At 47.6% G+C, this 23887-nt stretch overlaps 2 protein-coding genes and 1 long non-coding RNA gene across 8 annotated transcripts in view; 1 reads left to right on the forward strand and 2 right to left on the reverse strand.

Moving 5' to 3' along the window:
* Nucleotides 1-4010: 4010 nt before the first annotated feature.
* Nucleotides 4011-15231, reverse strand: PDCL (phosducin like). Of its 3 annotated transcripts, none has more exons than XM_083597440.1 (4): nucleotides 15136-15231; nucleotides 9890-10076; nucleotides 6280-6461; nucleotides 4011-5333 (listed from the first exon to the last, which is right to left on the reverse strand). In XM_083597440.1, the coding sequence occupies exons 2-4, from the start codon at nucleotides 10065-10067 to the stop codon at nucleotides 4779-4781; spliced, it is 915 nt and encodes a 304-aa protein (XP_083453566.1). In that variant the 5' UTR covers nucleotides 10068-10076; nucleotides 15136-15231; the 3' UTR covers nucleotides 4011-4778. The 3 variants fall into 3 exon arrangements, with proteins under 3 accessions (XP_083453566.1, XP_083453567.1, XP_083453568.1); XM_083597441.1 differs by lacking the exon at nucleotides 15136-15231 and adding an exon at nucleotides 12300-14906; XM_083597442.1 differs by lacking the exon at nucleotides 15136-15231 and adding an exon at nucleotides 10146-10445.
* Nucleotides 6479-8641, forward strand: LOC310754955. Its single transcript, XR_014544105.1, has 2 exons — nucleotides 6479-6699; nucleotides 7861-8641. It is a non-coding gene; the product is annotated as an uncharacterized lncRNA (long non-coding RNA).
* Nucleotides 15232-17782: 2551 nt separating the features above from the next.
* The window catches only part of RC3H2 (ring finger and CCCH-type domains 2), a 50882-nt gene continuing 44777 nt past the window's right edge, over nucleotides 17783-23887 (reverse strand). For all 4 annotated transcript variants that reach the window (XM_083597201.1, XM_083597204.1, XM_083597202.1 and 1 more), the window contains one exon: nucleotides 17783-23402. In XM_083597201.1, coding sequence (XP_083453327.1) covers nucleotides 23183-23402 — 220 coding nt within the window. In that variant the 3' untranslated portion in view covers nucleotides 17783-23182. The remainder of the gene's footprint in view (nucleotides 23403-23887) is intronic.

A 23887-nucleotide genomic window follows, 5' to 3' on the forward strand; every position in this document is an offset into this window, starting at 1 on the left:
GTAGTGTATCTTTAGAATCCACAACCGCGCATTAACGGGTGGTTGTCCAACTTCTAAGCGGACAGCTATATTAGATACACAGGGGGGGATCCCCAATAAACACCGATAGAATTTTGTTTGAAATGCCTCCATAGGCGCAAAATTTTTAAAACTGCAAACCTGGGATCCATAAGTGAGTTGTGGGAGTATTTTTGCAGCAAAAACCTGGGAGGCCGCCGGAACGTATTTACCCCCATTCCCGTGAAAAAATATTGTAAGGGCTTTATTGGCCCTTCCTGCGTTGGCAATGGCGTTTTTCATCTGTTCGTGCCACGAGACCCTTTCCTGAAAAGTTATTCCCAGGTATTTGAAAGTTGCTACCTGGTCAATAGGTTGACCATTAATTCTCCATTTGTGTTTCCTTCTTTTTTTTGAAAACACCATAATTTTAGATTTGCTGTAATTTATTGATAGTTGTTCCGCTTGACAATAGTCAGCAAGTGATCTCAAAAGCTTCCTCAAGCCAACGCAGGAAAAGGAGAGTAGGACTGCGTCGTCCGCATACAGAAGCACCGAGAGGGGCACACCTGCCAGATTGGGAGGGTGGGCATTTTCTTTCGCCATATATACTGCTAGAGAGTTGATATAAAAATTAAATAACGTTGGCGCGAGGACACATCCTTGTTTAACCCCATAGTGCGTTTGAATTTCTTTAGTTAGATGGCCTGACCGATCGCATCTTACCCTCACCCTGGTGTTTTCGTATAGACCACGGATAAGGCGTAATAAGCGTTTATCTATGTTTGTAGCGCCAAGCTTTTCCCAGAGTCTGTCCCTTGGTATTAGATCAAAAGCCGATTTAAAATCCACAAAAGCTGCATATAAAGACCCCCCTTTTCTAGAGTATTTGTCTGCCAGGTGTTGAAGGATAAGGGCCTGGTCTATAGTTGAACGCTTTGCTCTAAAACCAGCTTAAGCTTCGGGCGCATCGGAAGATGGCTGACAATAACATCTCTCCAACCCACACGAGGTAATTTGGAGGCTATGATGGGGGTAATTAGCCTCCTTAACCCCCCCCCCAGGATTATGGGGGGGACGGCCCTTGCCTGCTGTGCCCTATACCACCCCCGAATTTGTGGGGGTGGGGGCACTAGGCACAAAGCCCTCCTGTGGGATTCCGGCACTCCTTGATGCTGTCTCTGATCCGCACCTCTAGTTTGCAAGAATCTTCAAAAGAAACAATTTGGACGAGATAAATTGCACATACTTCAAGGAAAAAGGGGGAGTAAAGACTGCTGACAGAAGAGATCTCTGATAACAAGGCAAGAACAAAATATGAGAAGATACGTCAAGATACGGTATTGCAAAGGACTGAGGGGGGAGGGGGAAAAAAACTTTCCTTTCCTCTTCATGTGATTAAACAAGAATCCCCTCCCCTAATGAGTTAGAACTTTAAGGACTTAAGCTGTGATTTAAGGCTGTGTGGAGATAAACTTTCGAACCAAAGCAATGTTTCAAGACGAAGCTGGAAAGTTAAGAGTTTTGGAATGACGCAGTTAAAAATGCCGTCGCCATCTTGGGAGGCATTGTTGGAGCTCTTGGGTCTGGGAGGAGAAAGAGAGAAATAGAGCTGTTTACATATCGTGGATTAACTCCTCTGCGGGACTTAAGAGCGAAAAAATGCCTGATTTATGATGGAAAGAGTGATGTTATCTACGAAGGAGATATATGGAAACCATCTGGACTTAGATTGGAAGAACGGGAAATTCACACAGGATTATTATATTTGCTTATCGGCTTAAGGAGACTAACAGAAGAGATCGTAAAAGAAAAAGAGAAATTATATGAACAAGATATGATGTGGAAACACCAAGATAAGACTGGATAGAATTATGAACTTTGTCTGGACTGATTGGGACTGATTTGGACACTAACGCAGTAATAAGAAGATGATTTGAATCCCCCTTTGGATCTTGAAGTATGGGTTCCCCCAACAAAATTTAAAAATTTGGCTTTGTAATTTGGAATTTATGTGATGTGATCTAATTTGATGTGATTGGCCAGTTAATAAAAATTATTTAAAAAAATAAAAATAAAACCAGCTTAAGCTTCTGATAGAATATGCTCTCTTTCCATCCACTCCACCAATTTATTGCCTTAAGAATTTCTGGTGGGATATTGTCAGCACCCGGGGCTTTCCCTGATTTAAGAGATTGAATAAGGCCAGTAATTAAGCGGTCCTCATGTTGTGGAAGCCTCCGGATCCGACCAGACCTCTGGAACAGATCCTATTCGCAACCGAAGCTACCACTATAGATTGCTTAATTAGCCAAAGGCATGGGATGATAGGAATGTTTTTGCCTGGAGCCTAAAGACATGTAGAGAAGACTCCAGGTAAGGCTCCCTGGAGAGAGCATTCCACAAACGGGGCCACTGCAGAAAAGGCCTGTTCTTGGGTTGCCACCCTCCAGACCTCTCATGGGAGGGGGCACACAAAGAATGCCCTCAGAGGATGATTGCAGGGTCCAGGTTGGTTTATATGGGGAGAAGTTGCCCTTGAGGTACTGGGGTCCCGAGCCATTTAGTTCCAGTAATCATTATGTCAATTTCCTGCTAGATGTTGTTAGGTGAGTCACTTGCGTTAGGTCACAACTGCATCTCAGGTCATGCACAGCAATGCTCTAGGTTGGGAAGATACCTTAATGCTCTCTAGGCAGAGGTGTTCAACCTTTTTGAGTCCACGGCTCCCTCGACCAACTCCATTCTTTCTGCGGCTCCCCTGTGGGGCTCAGGAGCCCAGTTACGTCCCCCCATGCCTGCAGAGATGGCAGCCTCTCACCCTTTTTCGAACACCCTTCCTTGTGGAGTGTTCCCTCAGCCTCCTCTCCCCTGGGAATCCTGGGAAGCTGCTGTCTCTGGTCTCTGAGCTGCCCCCCCCCCTGCTCCAAAGAGAGATGCCTCCTCACACTACCCCACAGGGGCTGGGGAAGCACCCCCTGGCCAGCCAAAGGTGCACCATTCGCCTGGGGAGCTTATAGCCAGGGCTGCTGCAACAAACAGCTGCGCAAGCCTTAGGGAGGCAGAGAGGCAAGAGGGCATCACAGGAGGGAGGGAAGGGAAGAGGGACAGAGGCCAGGGTTGCCCACCGCACCCCTGACCATCCTTCAAGGCGCCCAGGGGGCCATGACACACTGGTTGAAAACCACTGCTCTCTAGGTATTGTGGAACTTAGAACTCCCATAAACCCATCCAACAACATTTTAGGTTAGAGAAAATGCGAGTAAGAGGTGACATAATAGAAGTTTATAAAATTATGCATGGCATAAAGGAAGTGGAGAACAGTCTCTCTCTCTCTCTCTCTCTCTCTCTCTCTCTCTCTCTCTCTCTCTCTTTCTCTGTCTAATACCAGAACTTGTGACCATCCAATGAAGCTGAATGTTGGAGGATTCAAGACAGATTTTAAAAAGTCCTTCTTCACATGGCACATGGTTAAACAGAAGGGGAGAGGGGTCTTGTGTTTGTGCCCTGCTTGCAGGTTTCCCACAACAGGCGTTGGGTTGGCCACTGTGAGGAGAGGATGCTAGGTCAGATGGGCCAGCAGGGCTCTTCTTGCGTTTGAGTCCAGAGGGCACTGTGCTGGCTACCTTAGCTGCAGGGTTTCACATCTGTAGTCACATTTATGGGTCATTAAAAATGAGAGAAAACCATCTGTTTGACAAAGCAGAAGGTGGATTAAAAGGCAGCAAGTTCTACATGGGCAACACTGAGGCTAAGGAGGAAGACAGTGGAAATGATTGCTGCTGCTGCTGCTGCTGCCACCACCACCACTCTGGACTGGCTGCAAGAGGGGGTAGGCATGTTGGGGCTGATTGATGTTGGTGGGGAATGCCCCATCCCTCCTAACAGACCGGCCTCCGTGGGTGAGCACCTGTACCTGTGGCTCTGCTTTTCTTCCTCCCGATGAACAACCACCCTGGGACAAGGGCTGCTTAGCACCAACAGCTGCTCAAAGAAGCAACTGGACAGGAAACTTAATGATATTCATGTCTTTATTGCATTAGTTTAAAAACAGTTAGGAATACGGTACACATTTTAAAAGAGAGCTTAGCAAAATAGAGTCCATTTCGGCTGGAGGAACAGGGCGGAAGGTCATGTCTTGTAGATTAACACAGGGGATGAACATCCACAAACAAGCATAGGGCAACCTGCTGTTGAGGGCGATGTTGTACAGCACATCAAGGGTTGTTAAATGAATGCTAGGAATGCCCAGGACCCCGGAGAGAATAGCCAGACTTACCAAGCCAACTACTGGGACTGAGCTATGGTCTGCAACAGTGTTTGCCAGCCTGGGTCCCCTCAAGGTGCTTTGGACTACAACTCCCATCAGCACAACTCCCCCACCCCATTGGACACCTCGGGGTTCGTGTGAGCCCCATGCAGGCCTACTCCTTCGGGAGGGTGGGTTGCTGGCATCCAGCTCCTGGCCAAAATGCCTGCTTGTGCAAAATGCAGGTGCAAGATCCATAAAAGCAAAGCAGCAACTAGGAACTGAGGCTTCGAGAGCCATCAGGGGCAGCAGCAAGGGCTCTGTGGTGGGCAGGGCAGGGCAGAGGGGCCACAGGCTGCTGGACAGGTTTCAGCTGGAGGCTTGAGGTGGCTCCTCCATTTGGGAACGGTATGTGTGTGTGTGTGTGTGTGTGTGTGTGTGTGTGTGTGCGTGTGGCAACTGGGTAACTGCCTTCTAGCGGCTTTTCTACTTGCCCCTTCACAGGTGCCTCTCTGCTCACCCTAGCCTGCCTTCAGTCGATCTCCAGGTCACTGTCATCGCTGAGGCAGGATGAGGAGGCATTGAGGACAGAGGTGAGGAGCACCAGGTCCTTCTCAGGGAGCAGGCCGCACTCCTGCAGGAAGCCCTCCAGGTCCCCAGCGAAGAAGTCCTCACCCAGTTGGTCAGTGATACGGACAAAGTTGCCCACCAGTTCCCCACCCTTGTAGACCAGGAGGGCCGGCAGGGCGCTGGTGGTGAAGCGGGAGCTGGCGCCGATCAGGGAGCTCCGCACTCGGCAGAACTTGACTGCGGGGTACTCAGCGGCCAGGCAGACCATGCATCCGTGGAGGGAGTCAGCCCCTGGGACATCATCCTCGTAAATGTGGACCATCACCAGGGTATTTCTGGGACCCTTGTCAATGGTGTCCAGGAAGGCCTCCGCACTGTGGATCTCGAAGACCTGCTTGAAGTACTGCCCGCTGCGCAGCTGCCGCCGCATCTCCTCCATGCGCTGCTTGCGGTACTGCTGCAGAAACTCCTCGTCATCTGGGCCCTCACGCAGCGCACTGTACTCCTGCAGGGTTAGCTGGGAAAACAGGCTGCCTCCTCAGTCAGGGATGGCCCAAGGCCCTGTGCCACTCAAGGCAGAACAGAAATTTCCACCCTCCTGCCCTCCCATTGCCCCCCCCTCCTCCCCCTCCTCCTGGCACGCATGGGCTGAGCTGCATAACATCAAGAAAAAGATGCTGATTACACAGTAACTGGAGCACTAAACAAAAGCTGCTTAAATTGGCACTTGCTGGAGGACAGCTCAGAAGCTGGAAAGGAAGTTCCCAACAAGCGAGGCAGGGCCAGCACAAGACATTTTGCCACTTTAGGCAAAACAGTCAACGGTGCCCTCCTACAGCTGCCTTTGCCTGAGACGACTCAGGGCAGTTCCAGATAGCTGGAGGAAATGGGGGAGAAAAGAAGGATGACAGAGAGGCACAGGTGGCAGCAGTCCTGCTCTTCCCAGGCATCCACCAAAAGCAGCAAGAGCAGGAGGAGGTGAGCTGTGCACTTCTGGGGGCCCAGGATCTGCTGCCCCTCTCCTGAGGCAGCTGCCTCACCAAGGCCAATGGACAGGCCAGCCCTTGCTACTAAGTTCCCCCGAAAGTTAACCCACCTGCATTCCTCCCTGCCTGAAATCCCCTGCCCCCTGCCTGCCTGTTTTTAAACTGATATACACCAGAGGCGGCACAAGCACAAGACCCCGGGTGCAGTTGGGGACTCCAACTCCCCCTCACCCCGGGTTGTGGGCCGCGCTGGTTGATGGGATCTAGATTCCAAAAATACCCAGAGGGCTGCAGGTTCCCCTATGCTAGCTGTGCCCTGAACACTTGGCAGCTCCACCACCAGGTGCTGAGTGCCACTCAGGGCAGGTGGTCCCCCGCCAGCTGCAAAACAGCACCTGCTCCAAGGATGCCTGCGGGTAGGGTTGGAATCCACACGGAAAAGGTTGCCAGAGAGGCCTCCCTTCCTGTGCCTGTTACCTTGCCATTCAGCTTTTCCTGGAGCTCCTTCTGCTTCTGCTTGTCCTCCTCGTCATCCAGGTGGGACCTGCATGTCACTGAGAGCTTCTGGATGAGGCGCTCCATCTCCCGGCACTGTTCCTCCCGCTGCTCTGTCTCCAGCTGCTTGAATCTCCTCCAGTCGTTGATCACCCCTTTGGGGCCTGGGGAGGGAGGGAGAGAGGGAGGGGATGAAGCAGGCAGCGACAGCAGCAACTTGCCACATCAATAACAGACAGTGCCTGTGCCTCTGCCTCCACAGTCAGTGGTGCTTCTGAACAGCAGTTGCTGAAAGGCACAGGGCAGGGTGTGTGAGAGCACTCTTGGACTCAGGGCCTGCTTGAGGGCTGCCCTTGGGGAGCCAAATGGGGGAGGCTGGATTAGCTCAGATATGAGGAGCAGGCTATGGAGAAGAAAGCTAGAGTTATGGAGAAAACTAGAGAGTTCCAGAAAGACATCTACTTCTGCTTCATTGACTATGCAAAAGCCTTTGACTGTGTCGACCACAGCAAACTATGGCAAGTTCTTAAAGAAATGGGAGTGCCTGATCACCTCATCTGTCTCCTGAGAAATCTCTATGTGGGACAAGAAGCTACAGTTAGAACTGGATATGGAATAACTGATTGGTTCAAAATTGGGAAAGGAGTACGACAAGGCTGTATATTGTCTCCCTGGTTATTTAACTTATATGCAGAATTCATCATGCGAAAGGCTGGGCTGGATGAATCCCTAGCCGGAATTAAGATTGCTGGAAGAAATATCAACAACCTCAGATATGCAGATGACACAACCTTGATGGCAGAAAGTGAGGAGGAATTAAAGAACCTTTTATTGAGGGTGAAAGAGGAGAGCGCAAAATATGGTCTGAAGCTCAACATCAAAAAAACGAAGATCATGGCCACTGGTCCCATCACCTCCTGGCAAATAGAAGGGGAAGAAATGGAGGCAGTGAGAGATTTTACTTTCTTGGGCTCCATGATCACTGCAGATGGTGACAGCAGCCACGAAATTAAGAGACGCCTGCTTCTTGGGAGGAAAGCAATGACCAACCTAGACAGCATCTTAAAAAGTAGAGACATCACCTTGCCAACAAAGGTCCGTATAGTTAAAGCTATGGTTTTCCCAGTAGTGATTTATGGAAGTGAGAGCTGGACCATAAAGAAGGCTGATCGCCGAAGAATTGATGCTTTTGAATTATGGTGCTGGAGGAGACTCTTGAGAGTCCCGTGGACTGCAAGAAGATCAAACCTCTCCATTCTGAAGGAAATCAGCCCTGAGTGCTCACTGGAAGGACAGATCGTGAAGCTGAGGCTCCAATACTTTGGCCACCTCATGAGAAGAGAAGACTCCCTGGAAAAGACCCTGATGTTGGGAAAGATGGAGGGCACAAGGAGAAGGGGACGACAGAGGACGAGATGGTTGGATAGTGTCTTCGAAGCTACAAACATGAGTCTAAACAAACTGCGGGAGGCAGTGGAAGACAGAAGTGCCTGGCGTGCTCTGGTCCATGGGGTCACGAAGAGTCGGACACGACTAAACGACTAAACAACAACAGAGGAGCAGGCTGGCCTTGGGCTCAAGTAAAATCCTGTATGGATCACACACACACACACACACACACACACACACACACACACACACAAACACTGCTGCCTGAGGACAGAGGACTCCGGACAAACCTCCAAACATCACAGTTGTATATGAACTCTGGAGAGATTCAGAAGAGAGAAAAGAAACCACTTCTTCACACAGTGCATGGCTGAACGGTCAAAACTACAGATCTCTCTCCCACAGGAGGCAGCAATGGCCAAGAGCTTGGGTAGCAAGGCTACTAGCCAGAAGGGCTAAGCTCTGTCTCCACCGTCAGAGGCAGTAAACAAACATATATTACAGTGGTTTATAGCAATAAAAACGTATGATATTAACCATTAAAATGGTTAAAAACAGACCTCAATTATAACCATTGTGGAAAGATGTATTCTTCATTGCCTGCATAGGGCAGGCGATAATAGAAAAGTTGTCAGCAGGCATGGAAAAGGTTGGCATGAATAGAAAGAGAACCAACCCAAGTGACACTGACACAAAAGCGCCCCTCCCCATCTAAAAGAATGTATTAACTGTTAACACCAGTTAGCAGAAGCCACAGGAGGGATGTGCGCTCTCACACTCAGGGCTTCCTTGGTAGTTTCTCACTGGGACACCTGAATGGCCACCGTAGGAACAGGAAGCTAGACTAGAAGCCCCCACCCTTTTGTGGGCAGGGCTCTGCTTACGTCCCAGTCAAGAGTTAGCAGAGGACTCCAAATGTCCTATTAAAGCACAAACCCCATATGGGGTATTTTATTTGTTTATAGAAAAATAACAAATAAATGTTTGTAAATTTATATGCATATGAATATAATGCTATTCATAAAATAATACAATACAAAATACAATATAAAAACCATATACAAAAGATAATACCAGAAATCAGCTGGAGAGCAGGTTCTGGAAAAAGACATGTCTCTGCACAAGTCCCTGGTGAGCCTTTGCCAGTCAGAATATAAAATCCTGGGCAGAAGGGACCAACGGCTGGATTTGGAGTGAGGCAGGCTCTTACCTCCCAGCGCGGGACAACTCCCACAGGGAAGCTTCTTCCAGGCAGGAACCAACTTTGACAGCTGGACAATTGTGGAGGATTTCAAAAATCTGGAAGAGTTATACCTTTCTGCATTTAACTTGCGGACTCCTACCCTATTTTCAAAGAAGGAAACATCTCCAACATTACCAATGAGATCGCCTTGCCCCACAAATGCCCATTCAACTGCTTCAATCAGCAGAACTGGCACATAATACTTGGTCCGCATTGTAAGAACTCAATATTCTGGTGTGGCAGCATCTACACTTTAGAACTCCCTGCCTATTTGTCAACAAAAATGCTGAAAAACATTTTTGCTTGGACAAGTCTACGCAGATGTTTTGAAAGCTGATGTGAGCTTTTTAATAATAATTTTTATTAATTTTCAATTGTTATCCAATAATAGCCTCATTATAACAATACCAATTTATTATACAATCAATAATATCAATCATTCAAATACCAAATTATATAATTTAGATAAGGTGGCCCCCCACGTGCTAGAATTGATGAGTTGATGATTTTCTTTATTTCTGCGTTCCAAAATCTTGTTGATTTCAATTACATTCCAGTCATAATAATAATGTCACACACAGGAAGAACAAGGATATAGTTTGAGATCCTCACCTGTAGTTTTATAAATCATTTAATGTGTCAACACGAATAGAAAGCAGATGTGAGTTTTAATCTGTTTTAATCTACTGTTATTTTAACTTTCTGAAAGTCTTAAAACATCGTGTTGGCTAATCCTTCTTCCTGATTTTTGAATTTTTTTTGTAAAACGTTTTCAGGTGTTGTCATTGTTGGTTGTTTTTTTTTGGTATATAAATTTTACGAAATAAAATAAAACTAAGTAAAACGTTCCCCAGCAGACTAGCCTTAAAGGATCATTTGTGCGTATTAAATGCAACTGATTGGCTCAGCCCTAAGGAAGTTGTAGGTGAGTTCAGGGACCTGGAGGAAAGGGAGGCACACCTGTGTTTACCGCACTGCCATCGCTGCTCAACACCACGTTCCTGGGTTCCGTGGCATCCTGGGGGGCGCCATGCTGCTGCTCCTCCCCCTCCTCTTCTTTCTCGCTGTCCTCCTCCTCGCTGCTACTGTAATAGTACTGGAGTTTTTCACCCAGCAGCTTGTCGTCCAGGGTAGTCATTGTGGGGAGCTGCCAAGAGAATGCACAAAGGGTTAACAGAAGCTCAGCTGCAGCCCTGGCTTTGCGTGGAAAGACCACTGGAAAACGGATGTCCGAGTTCCCCCTCGATCCAACTTGGGTGGGTTAGAGTGAGCTTAAAGGAGAGGTGCAAGCTCAACCTCAGCCTCTAGAAGCAGAGAGAAGGAGCAGGCTCTGCCCCTATAAAGGTTACAGGGATGAGTGTGGATGAAATCTCACTCAGGGGTGTGAGACCTGCCCCTCTTCATCGCTGGCTTTGAAGAGGTGGATGGGGTGCATGGCAGTCTTAAGGAAAAGGACACATTAAACTCTCAGTGACCTTGCTCAACGACTGCACTTCTGCTCCAAATACAGCCTTTACACTCCCCCTCTCTCCCACCTCTTCAGGTCCCAGAAGGACTTACCGTAATGCCCACGCCTACCGTTTGCTCAGCCTGCAAATGAACAAGCCACCTGCATAGCACAGACACTGATACCTATGAGCACTGACACGGAGGATTCCGGTTTAGCACCACCCCTTTTTAATCCTTCCCTTTATCCTGAGCCTCATCTGCTCCCTCCGCCACGGATTTGCATACAGCACTCTGCTCGCCATCTGGGATGCAGTTGCTCAGTGATTAAAAACAAAACAAGGAAGCGAGATTCTCCTGTGAAACAAGAGATGCGAGCAGCAGCTCAGGAGCCCAAAACGTGGAATAATAGCGGGGGGGGGGGGGGGAAGCATCTCTAGTTCTGGTCTAGGAAATGTGGTGTGCAGGGAATAGGTTACCCAAAGATGGAGTGATGGCCCAGGGTTCTTTAAAAACCAGCTCAGGTGGTCCACAAAGGTTGGGTTTCTTAAGGGTTGTTAGCCATGAGAGACAGAGTGAGCCTCCAGATGCAGAGGGAGCCTACCTCGGAACGGGGATGAACAACATCTGGCACGAGAGGATTTGCCATGAGGCACCAAGTGATGTGAGAATGAGCCCCAGGACAGAACCATGCCCATGTCACTGCAGGGGGAACTCTCTTGCCTCAAGCATGGGGTGACAGTGCACTGGCCTCCTCCCTCCAGGCCAGGAAGGATGTGGTCAGCAAAGGGGAAACATCAGCCTGGTCCAGCTGCTGGGGACTGCTGGCTGCTCAGTCCCCTCTGTAGTGAATTCACAATTGCCAAAAAAAAACAAAACAGGCAAATAAGAGCCCAGCTCCAATCGCGAGCCAAAGGGCTACTAGTTGTGTGAGAACTTATGACTCCCTCAAATGGGGTGTCTAGCCTATGCGTCAGTTGTGGCCCATGGGGACTTCTCTGTCTGCATCGAGGTCCCCCTCCCTGTTTTTTTTTTTAATGGTTGTGATTTTTTCCCAGTTTTATTGTTTTACCTTTTTAAAAACAATTTTGAGGGTCCTTTTCTTTTTTTACAGTCAAGCGGTATATAAATTTTATGGAATAAATAAATATGTATTGACTGTAAAATGACACTCAGTGGGTTCATTTCGATTCATTTAATAAAATTTCATTTTATAATATATATATAAAACAGAGAAACAATTACAATAGTCAAAAACTGAAAGATGAAAAACTAAATAACATAGAATGAGCACAGTTGGGTTTAAAAATAACAAAGCCCAGGTAGAACCACAGAACTGCAGAGCTGGGAGGGATCTTGAGGGTCATCCAGCACACCCCAGGCAATGCAGGAATCCCAACAAGATCATACATGACAGGTAGCTACCCACCCACCCCTCCCTGTTAATGTAAGAGATGGGGGAGTTTATATGGAAGGTTAGCCACATGAGAACTCGGGCTAAAAAGGGTTCCCCATCCCATCTAGAGGATTATGCAGATTAGCAAACCAATCAGATTAGCAAACACATCAGAACCAATGAGGCTGACTCTACTGGAAAACCCAGAGTAGCAGCTGTTGGAAAGAGGGAAGTGGGCAAGTTACTCTGCACGCTCTTCAAGAGGGCAGGGTGGACATTTGCAGGTTTGCAAATAAGGCCTCAGCATCCTTGCTTCATGGCTTTGTTTCCTTTCATATGTAACTTGATGGATGCTGTTTTTGGATAGAGGAAAGTATTTCTCCCTCTCTCCTAAAGCTAGAATTTGTGGACACCTAATGAAGCTGAATGTTGGAAGATTCAGGACAGATAAAATAACTAACTTCTTCACGCAGCGCAGAGTTAAAAATCAGGGAACTCCTTCCCCAGGAGGCAGTGATGGTAACCAACCTGGATGGATCTAAGAGAGGACTAGACAAATTCATGGAGGAAGAGAGGGATGTTGGTGGCTCCCAGCCACGATGGCTATGCTCTGCCTCTGCAGTCAGAAGCAGCAATGCTCCTGAGTACCAATTGCTGGAAAACACAGGGGGTCTGGTGTTCAAATCCTTGTGGCTTTTCAAAACCATGAGCAACTGGCCAGACACTGTGTGAGCAGGTGCTAGACTACAGTAGATCAGCCATAGTCAAAAGCTTCTGAGGGACAAGGTAGATCAGTCTCTGCCAGCCTGGTCCCCCAGATGTTTTCAGCAACAGCTGCTGCCAGCACCAGCAAAAACAACTGGAGGACACTAGGTCGGCAAAGACTCCGGTAGGCTGTAGGGTTCCTGTAGTTTTGTTGTGAGGGATGCGCAACTTTTACTGTGAATTACTGAGATCAAGGCTATGGTTTTTTGTTTTTTTAAAAAAAGAATGAGATCAAAGGCACACTATTAAAATGCATTTCCTGTTAAGCCAAACAGCTGCTGCTGCTGCTGCTTTGGGAGATTTCGACCTCTGAGCCAGGCTCTGTGCTCCCATTTCATGTCCTACATAATCTAGGTTTAAGGATGAAGAGAAAGGAGCTAGAGTACAACGCCAACACTCCCATTCAGTATTGCAAAAATAAAGGATGCAGTGTGGGCTTGGGGGGAGATAGGCACACTAGCCCTACCCCACATTCTCAATGATGCTAACCTTAAAAAACAGCAACTGATTTTGCTATACCAGCATCGGAAGGCAGAAGAAGAAGAAGAAGAAGAAGAAGAAGAAGAAGAAGAGGAGGAGGAGGAGGAGTAGTTTGGATTTGGTATCCCGCTTTATCACTACCCGAAGGAGTCTCAAAGCGGCTAACATTCTCCTTTCCCTTCCTTCCCCACAACAAACACTCTGTGAGGTGAGTGGGGCTGAGAGACTTCAGAGAAGTGTGACTGGGCCAAGGTCACCGAGCAACCGCATGTGGAGGAGCGGAGACAAGAACCCGGTTCCCCAGATTACGAGCCCACCGCTCTTAACCACAACACCACAACTGGCAGCCCTGTATCTGGAAGGCTTTAATGTTTGATGTTTTGTTACGTTTTTATATTTTGCTGGAGGCTGCCCAGAGTGGCTGGGGAAACCCTACCAGATGGGTGGGGTATAAATAATAAAGCTATTACCATTACGATACCATGCTTTTATCAGAAATATCGTCGGCAGGGTGACACTTTGGCTGTCCTACAAAAGCTGAGTGGTCAGCTGCTGTGAAGGGCACAGAAGCAAAATAAGACAAATAAAAAGCCCATTATTGGCAACCCGCTTCTGAATGCAAGAGGGGAAAGTGGTAATGTGACAACAGGGTGCTGGACTCCATGGCCTGATCCAGCAAGGGTCCTCTTATGTTTCTTTTTTTAAAAAAATAATTTTATTAAAGGTTTTCTTGGTTTACGAAAGCACATGCATTGTCTCTTTTTTTCAGGTTGTCTTTTCTACATATCAGTTACATTTGTTGTGAGCCATTAGTGTTGTATATAGTTAAAGGGTCCGGGAAGGAAAGAGGGGTGGGGAGAGGGGGTGGTTGTTAAAACTTATTTTATTTAGTGTACAGTGTGTGTCAGATTTTGCGTCAGCGTCACTTGGGTAGTCACTCTTCCTATTCGCTTATTGTATGTATTTCCTTTCTAGTGAGGGGGGCGGGGAGCCCAGGGCGTGGTTGGCTCTCTTCCGCTTGCAGCAGCGAGATTTGTTTGCTGGGGGGGGGGCGTTAAGTTAGGCCACAAGAATCCACCGAAAGCATGCCAATCAATATGTTTTTTATGTTTCTGAACTTGACCTAGCCAATTAATGCCTCCCCTGCGATCTATGCAAATAATAACAGGGTCCACCCAAGAGAAAACGAGCAGCTGAGCCTAAATAAGGAAGCCTGGATTTAGCCGTCCTCGACTCCCGGAGGCCCCAGCCGACTCCCCCCCCCCCCGCAACCAAGCGAGCGCGCCCAACCCAAAGCCCCCTTTGAGCCCGCGCGGGCCAGCCCAGCCCCCTGCCCTCCCCGCGCGAGAAAGGATTAAGCTGAGATGGAGCAGGAGCGGAATCTTCTCCCCACCCCGCCCTTCCCCCTTCCATGCATCTATCTCCGCTGCAGCACAGCCAGATGCTGCCGCCCCCCAGCCTCCCCCCCCCGAGCCAGAGGTGCTGCAGGGGTTCAGAGTGTGGGGAGACCAGAGTTCGAGCCCCCCCCCACCGCTCCCTGGGCCGCGGCCACGCGCGCTCAGCCTCTACCTGCCTCGCAGGGCTGGTGGTTGGGTTAGATGGGGAAGGGGGCGACCATGCGCGCCCCCTTGAGCCCCCCCGGGATGAAGATCGGGGTGCAGGTGCAACCCCTAAATGCAGAGGAAGCTGAGGCGCGGAGATGCCCTGGGGCATCGCCCCTCTGGAAAGCGAGCCAGCCCCCGACACGGTCCCGCTGCCCACGCGCCACAGGAGACCCACCGCTGCCCCACACGACGGAGACCCCCCCCCCGCCCCAAATCCCCACTTGCGAGCCAGACACCGCCTCGCCCCCCCCGCCTTCCCACATACGAGCCCCACACACTCCATCCCCCTCGCCCTCCCCACCCCCTTGCTATGGGGCGCCCCATAACAAAACAGCCCCACCCTCTGTCACACACGGGGTGCTTAACCCTTTCCTCCTCCCACGCGCGAACGGCGCCCTTTGGCGACCTCTGTGGGGCAGAGGCTCCTCCCTCCCTCCCCCACGGCTCCCCTCGATCGCCGCACTAGGGATCGGTACCCGCAACCCCGAAATCGGGGCCCCTTTCCCCCTCCTCACCGGGATCTGCTCTCCCTCTCCCTCAGTGTCTCTCTCGGTCTCCTAGTGACAGGAGGCGAGGGGAGGGAGCAGGAGGCGCAGGGCGCAAAGGTTGCCGGGACGAGCTTCGCCAGCACGAAGAGGTAAGGTGGAATAGCAGCCTGCAACTGCACTTGCTGCCGGATCCCTTTCGGCCGATGCCGCCCGTGGACCGCACCATGGAGGCGGAGGGATGGGGGAGATCAGTCCTGCTCCCTGTTGTTGTTTTTTTAAAAAAAATATAGCACCCTTCATAGGAGGATCACAGGGCAGTTTACCGTATGGAAACACAAAAATACATAGCAACAAAAAACAGTTACCCTCCCAATTTTTTTAAAAAGGCCTGGGAGAAGAGGGATGTTTTTGCCTAAAGATATGCAGTGAAGGTGCTAGGAGAGCCTCCCTGGGGAAAGCATCCCACAAGCGGGGAGCCACTGCAGAAAAGAGCCAAGCTCTGCACTGCCACCTCCTCTTTCCCTATCTATCCACAGCCAAACATCTCTTACAAGAAAGCCCTTCTTTGTGCAGTACGTAGTTACTTCCTCCTGCAGGAGGTAACAATGGTCACCAAACCTGGACAGGCTTAAAAGAGGGACTAGGATAAATTCAGTGGAGGATAACAAGGCTGTCAGTGGCTACTAGGCCATGACGTGTCCAGGACGGCTGTCTACCAGCTCCATCTGGTACGCAGGCTGAGACCCTATCTGCCTGCGGATTGTCTGGCCAGAGTGGTGCATGCTCTGGTTATCTCCCGCTTGGACTACTGCAATGCACTCTACATGGGGCTACCTTTGAAGGTGACCTGGAAACTACAACTAATCCAGAATTTGGCAGCTAGACTGGTGACTGGGAGTGGCCGTCGGGACAACATAACACCGGTCCTGAGAGATCTGCATTGGCTCCCAGTACATTTCCAAGCACAATTCAAAGTGTTGGTGCTGACCTTTAAAGCCCTAAACAGCCTCGGTCCTGTATACCTGAAGGAGCGTCTCCACCCCCATCGTTCAGCCCGGACACTGAGGCCCAGCTCCGAGGGCCTTCTGGCAGTTCCCTCCCTGTGAGAAGCCAAGTTACAGGGAACCAGACAGAGGGCCTTCTCAGTAGTGGCACCTTCCCTGTGGAATGCCCTCCCTTCAGATGTGAATAAGCAGCTATCTTCTCTTTAAAAGACATCTGAAGGCAGCCCTGTTTAGGGAAGTTTTTAATATTTAATGCTGTATTGTTTTTAACACTTGATTGGAAGCCGCCCAGAGTGGCTGGGGAAACTCAGCCAGATGGGCGGGGTATAAATAAATTATTATTATTATTATTATTATTATTATTATTATTATTATTATTATTATTATTTGCCTGTGCGGATGGAGGCAGCAGTGCTTCTGAAAGCCAGTTGCTGGAAACCACAGGAGGGGAGAGCACTGTTCTTGTGTTTGGGTCTTGCTTCAGGCTTTTCCATTGGGGCATCTGGTTGGCCACTGTGAGAACAGGATGCTGGACTGGATGGGTCCCCTTTGGCCTGATCCAGCAGCCTCTTACTATGCTCTTACAGTCCTAAACAAGCAGGATTTATCTCCCTTCTTCCTTTCTTTTTCTTGCATTCCCCATAAAGAGGGATTGGTTGTTAAAGCACTTTGGGAACCATAGCACTGGGAAGGGGTCTCCTCACGACTCAGCACCCTTAATGGATTCTTTTTTATTTGGGGGGGTGGAACTGTGGCTGTTTTAAAGTGGCTACTTTAAACATATAGTGTGAATAAGCCAGAGCAGCATTTTTCATGTCGTTCCTTTTGTGGGGGCAGATCAGAAGTTCACTGTTGTGATGAGATTTCATACATATTGTTACATGCAACCCATTCTCCAAGTAATGAGAAACCCCAGAGGTTCCAGGAGCTTACCCAGGTTCGGTTTCCTTGGAATGAAGGTCATCAGGGACTGTGGTTTATTTGGGATACATGGCTTATTTACACATCTATACAACCTGAGCATGAGATGGAGGGGCTCGCAGCATCAACACCCCATCGGGTCTTGCTTCTCCATCAGCCACATCTATGGGTCCAGCACAGAGCAAGTGTGTCTCTGGGTCTCCAGCCTCCAGTCTGTTTCCAGCTCAAACACAATTCTGGCTATTTTCCTACCCTAAGAAAGTGGGGTGGATGAAAGGCCCATCCATTAGCCTGAAAGGCACCATCTCTTAGCTGTAGCACTTGCAACAAAGCTCATTCAAAGTTTATAAATGAACATTTCAGGCCAGTTCAGCAAACTCCTTTATTAGATTCTGTCGCTGACCCCAGGAATTGGAAGGGCCTCAAGGCATCACCCAGACTGACCCCGCACCCAAACCCACAATTGTGACTTATCCATAGAAAAAGCTATCATGTTCCAGCAGAGATTACCTGTCCCAGGACCAGTCCACTCTGCTTCAGAAAGGACTTTCCCATCCTCTGTTGCCCAATACTTTTTAAACAAAAGACACCAAAGCATGTGATCTAACAATGAGTTATAACACCTTTGAGAAGAGCAAGCTATCACTGTGAATGCCTAGCTAACAGTTTCCACCTCCAACCTCAATGTGCAAAAATTGAGACAACCCCCCCACCTCCACCCCCGTGTTTAGAGAAGAAGGCAATACAAGTTAAGGTGGACAAAATGTTTTATTTTACGGCATGCAAATACATGTCAAGTACTGCAAACTTTTTTCTATTAATTCTCTCTCAAACACTGAAAAAAACCACGATTCGCTAAAGTCCGTGTCCAGCCCAAAAGCTAATTATCTTTTCACTTCAGTGCAACAGAAAAGACACGCACACAGACTTCACTCTGCTATTCAGGCTAAATCACAAAGCCCACACCCATCACTCAAACTTCCCTCCCCAAAAATACAGACCGTACGGTCTAAGCTTTCCCATGTAAATCCTATTCCTATAACACAAAAGGGAAAAACAACAGAATTTGGAAATTGAAAACGGAACTAAATGGAATAGAATTCATCCCCCGCCCCAAATAGATCCCTTTTTTATTTTACAGATTTTTTAAGTTAAATATTTTTTTTTTAAATAGAAGCTGAGTATGCATCATTAAAAATGAGGCATTAAATCCACCGTAGCGATGGTGTCTGCTTTATTATACATGATGGGTGTACACCATCTTTTATTTCATTTACATTTCAATCGAACAATAGATTTGCAAAGAAAATGTCTAATACAGACGTAGAAATATTCACACTTCAGCTTCACAACCGGTTGTAGAATTGACAAACAGCCCTCTTTTCCCAAACTTTCTGGGCCAAGCAGGTTTATAAAATGTTAATCAACGCAACAATAAAAGAAAAAGTGGTGTTTTTCTTTTCCTTTTAACTTCCAGGGAAAAGAATATGTAGTATATAGTATAAATGCAGACAGCAGATACTGCAAGCTAAACCACAATACTTTGGAGTGGCTGTACAGGGTGTGTGTGCAGTACAAAGAAAAGCCACGCATGTTGTATCACAACTACAGTATAATCTATTTGTCTGCACAGATAAGGAAAATGCATGCATCCCCATGCCTTGGACTAAATAACCGAGGACTCTCTCTGGGTAAGCAGGTGGGATCTGTGCAAAAGTGTACTTCGCCCTGTTTTCTGGCACTCAGAAACACAGCCAGAATTGTTTTTATTTTTAATTCAAACTCTGTCAAGTATATAAAGTGTCCATTAAAAAGCTTCACAAAAGCCTGTGTGTGTGGTGGACAGGTATTTGCTCTCTCAGTTTTGGGGCTGGTGGGATGCTCACAGTTTTGGCTCACTCCACTCCAGCCACCCCACTCCACCCTTAAGCCTGGTAATATCGCTTTGCCAGCAAAGCACCGTGCTGCTGCCCATCCTCTGAGCCAAGGAAAGTGGCTGAGAGTTCAGGCAGGGGAAGAAGACGCCCCAGCAAAACACTGTGTCATGCCATGTTATTTGCAAATTCAGTCTCTAAATATAGAACTCCTAAATACAAAGGGCTTAAAAATAAACATCTCCCACAGGTAGTGAATGGCTGGCTATTGCCCCCTCCCCAAATAATATTGGGGTGCAGATGCAAGCACTTAGATTGAACCCTTTGCAAAGCAGGCTAGGCTTAATCAAATACTGATAAATGCCAGCCGCTCACAAAATTAGACATGAAAACTGCTCACCACAAGAAAACCCACAGCCAAGCCACATGGAGTTTTTGTTTGTAAATGAAGTTTATTTCACAACAGACCTGGCTTTCAAATTATCAAAAAAGAATGGAAGAAAGGATACTACCAGGACTTCTGTTCTGGCATTTGCCACACACACTTTAGCCAAGCACTGTGTTCTACACTCCAACTGTCACCAGGTATTAATTTCGAACAGCGCATCTGGCAGGGACCAGTGGTCAAACCAGGCCTATCACAGACCTGCCACTCTTCCTTAGCACAGGCCAGCAGCTTCTCTATGCAGCTCAAAGTCTCATCTACCATCACACTCAGCATTTGTTTCACATCTGAAGCTTGGCTACCCAAAGCACTGAGTCAAAACGAAGGGGGAGAGGAAATGCACATTATGAAGAAGCACAGCTGAAGTTTTTCTTGCTACCACAATTACCCTCCCCCCCCCCCGGTATGCGTGCCCCGAATCTCCCCTGCACCTGCCTACAAAAATGCCACCTGCTGGCAGAGGGCAGGAGGTACCCTCCTCTGCTCTCTCCGCCTGGCTCTCCTCTGGTTGGCCTAATTTTCTAAGGACACAGCTGCAAAGCAGGCTATGGTGCTGATTCATCTCAGCACCCATCCCTCTGGCTGTCCCAAAGACAAGGGGTGCAGAGCTTCTTTGGGCCCCACCACCACCACCAGGTGCTGCTGCAACACAGCTCCCATCACCTATGACTATTCTTGGCCATGTTGCCTGGGGATGGTTGGTGGTGGCTGGGAGCCCAAGGGCATCCAAAGGATGTACCATAAGTTGACTGCTCCACACCCAGACAGGCTGGTTTGTACAAACTGCTTCTGAGATGGACAACGCCCAGCCAGAACGATGCCATTTCCATGGCGAGAAAGTCCCAGCTGTTTCCTTGAGCCTGCAATTCTCTGTGTTGAAGATTTAAAGTACAACCTTGGAGCAGAGTGTGTGGCCCTTTCTACTAAACTACTGTAGTGCAGGAGTTCTCACTACCTCTGCCAAGGAAGCACAAAGGCAGCTCGTTCCCAGTCCAGGTGGTAAAAGGACAGCAGAAATATGGTGGCTTTTAAAATTATGCGATGCCACTGGACAAGTGAACGAAGAACTGTAAACAATTTATGCCACGCCCCCTTCCCCAGCAGGACAACCAAGGTCTTACTATATATCCAGCCTTGGACTGTATTGGCGCCTGGGGGAGCTCCGGTTCACAGAGGGGCTATTTCCCTGAGGGCAAAAATGAGGATCTCTCAGACTTCTAATATTTGTCTATTTTTGCAATAAAATAGCAATTCATTTTCTTCCTCCTTAAAAAACACGTCACCTGCAGCACAGAAGATCTTATTGTTTAAATATCCATGTAAAAGAGAGAGGCTGTTTTGCATATATCTCTATATATCTGAAGTTACATATAGCGCAAAAAAAAACAACAACTTTTGGAAGCATTTCAAATGTAATATTTATATATACAAGATTTCCCAGCTGGATCAGAGAACACAATAACAACCCAAATGGCATTCCACACCAAAATCAGTTAATCTTAACAGTCACAAGTTTAAAGAAAATGGGTACTTTAGTCTCAAATCCCCAGCTGCCCTGTTTCCCCTGTTGCAGGAGTGAGGTGGCAACAGGAGGAGGAGCCTGAGGAATTGTCCCATGAAATTAAGAGAAGGGATTTGGCTGTCCTATTATAAATAGCTCTTTGTGCCTTAGTATTAAATAAGTGGCCGGGGTCTTTCACAACATCACTGGAATTATATATATTATATAAATATATATAAACTAATGCTTGGATTTTTTTTTCTCAGATAATAATATTTACAACATAATTTTTTCCATGAACTTTCAAGTCAGCAGATATAAAATAAAAAAGGATGCAAGTCAGTATTGTAACCCTCAGAGAAATGCCTGTTTTTGCCCCACCCCTAATCCAGAAGTGTGCACGATATAGTTTCTTAAAAAAGGAAGTGAAAAGAAGCGGCCTGATCCTGCACACGGGGTGGCATCCCAAACAGTCACCAGCTCTGTTTTGCCAGTAGTAACATGATCGCCTCTTTTACAAGCCATTTGCTAGTGGGACGAGCCCTTGAGTACAGTGTACCTGTGAAAATGTCACTTGGCTAAAATATCCCAGTACAATTCTCCAAGTAAACAACTTCACAGAAGTTAATTATCAAACACTGCAAAAAAAGAAGAAGAGGAGTAATGCAAAAATCAGAACTAGAAAGCCACAGAAGACAAATGAGGAAGGTGTTATCTTGCCAGCAAGCATTCTTTTGCTCTACCACCTTCTGGGTGCCCTGAGTTTCTAAAGCAAGAAAGGAAAAGAAAATACGGCTCAGGGCCCAAGAGGTGTGTGTTCTTCAGGTGATGGCTCCCTACTTACGTTTCCTTAAAGTCACATTTTTAAAAAGACACATTTATTCGTTGTTCTGTACAAGCCGAACTAAAGCTATACCATTAAGTGTTCAAGGCCTTGTCAAGAGTCAGTAATATAACCTAAACACTAAACTTCTCAGTAATGCTATAATCAAAACAACACAATGAATGTCAAAAGAACTGCTAATCACTTCTTATTTGACAAGTACATTAATAGCAATACTGTGCTGTCAAGTCAGTGCAAATGTGACAGAAAATGTTTCTTTTGCAGGGAACGACTGATTGCTGAGGCTCTGGGGACTGATCTGGCCGAAGGAGCTGCACAACTCGGAGCCCAGGGAACAAGTGCAGTGGGTTTTTGGCCTTATCCACACTTAGGCTTTACCCTGCTCTTTGTAGGCAGAGGTCTACACTTTAATGAACTGCATCTTTTTGTGGGGGTTCTGCCCTAAGCTTTCCCTGTGAAAACCTGCTCTTCAAATATGAATTGGAGCAAACATCCATTTGGGTTTTCTGCAGATTGCTCCTTGCGCTTGCTGATCTTTAAAGAGCGGGGTTTTTGCAGAGAAAACTCCGGAGAGATTGTGCCTGGAAAGAGCAGGGGAAGGTGCCGTACTTTTCCATGTATTAGACAAGGGGGCGTCTCATAGACGGAAAAGTACGGTCAGTGTGGACAAGCCTGTTGTCGATGTAACAATTCTGCTTACAACTCAAGAGCAGGTAAAGAGACAGAAGATGTAAGCGCTAGGATGCAGGCACTTCGATTTTGCACTCTGTTATTTGTACACAGGCAAGTTGCTTGATATGTGGAAATACCAAGCTCTAAATCAGAAGAGGGGTGGGGTAGGGGAAATGAAGGGGGAGGGCCAGACAGGAATATGCAAAGTGCTACACTACTGCATATAATGCAGTCGTGCAAAGATAAAAGGAAAAGGAAAAGGAAAAAGAAAAAGTGTATCAACCCTGAATTAAGTCTTATGTTGAGGATCTCCAGCCCACCTCTCTCTTTCTCTTTCTCTCACATGCTTATTTCATGCAAAGTTCCACAGCTGAAGAAACAAGCAACTGCAACCAGGTACAAGTTCCTCTCTCATGAAACAAAACAAGGCAAAACAAGTGAGTTCTATTCCCATGAGTCACTTCACCCCGAGGATCTGCTGGCTTCAATGAACTAACTTGCAAATTTATCTAGAGAGGCTGTCTCTCAACAAGAACGGCTCAGAAGGCGCCCTGGAATTTCCACAAACAAATTAAAAAGCTGCTCTTAAGCTTTTTTACAAACCACTTGTGGAACGTGAACACCTGAGCCTAGCAAAGTGGTTTGTTTTCTCTTTTCTTTTTCCAGAATGCAAAGTTGAGAGGGGCCTGATGTATCAAAGAGTCCACAGGAAACAAATCACCCCAATAGTATTTTCTTAAAAAATATATACATTATATCATATAGTGTAAATGCTGCCTTAGCATGATCAGGAGCTTGAAAACGTAACACCTCTCAGCTGTTAACCATCTTGCCATTTGCCACTGGCCTTAAAAAGTCACTTTTCCCTTCTGCCATGATGTGAGCTGCTGTGAGGCTGTGGGCTGTCTTGAGAACGAGGCTGCCCACTCCGGAGGAGGAGGAAGCTGGGATGGGCAGGGACGTCACCGCGCTCACAGAGGATGCCGTTGGCTGGCTGAAGCAGGTCATTGGCAGGGCTGCTTTCTGCTTCTCCCTGGTGATTTATTTTGGGTGGGGGGAGGGAGGGAGGAGATGGGAGAAGAGGGAAATAAACCCTGATCATTATTTGAAATAGAACACAGGAATGTCAACATCCTCACAGCAATCCAAGGATGTAAAAAACAAGGGACAGTGAATTATCCCTGATAGTTTTGATACCCTAGTTGAGTTGTGTTTCTTCTTCCCAAAAAACCAAAGTCATGGTCTTCGCTAGGAGACACAGATATCACAGATGGGAGATGGACAATCAGCCAATAGAACAGGTCAAAATTTTCAAATACCTCGGAGTAGTTTTCCAGTCAACAGGGGCCTGGGAGGCCCATCATAAATATGCTAGGGGAAAAGCATCTCAAAGCGCCAAAATACTGTCTCGCTTTTACTTTACGAAGGGGGGCAGACATATCCCAGCAGCTCTGGAGGTCTTTCAAGCAAAACCCTTGGTGCAATTACTCTACAGGGCCCAAATCTGGACGGGAAATC

Source organism: Podarcis filfolensis, assembly GCF_964270895.1.
Source record: "Podarcis filfolensis genome assembly, chromosome: Z".
Lineage (NCBI taxonomy): Eukaryota > Metazoa > Chordata > Lepidosauria > Squamata > Lacertidae > Podarcis > Podarcis filfolensis.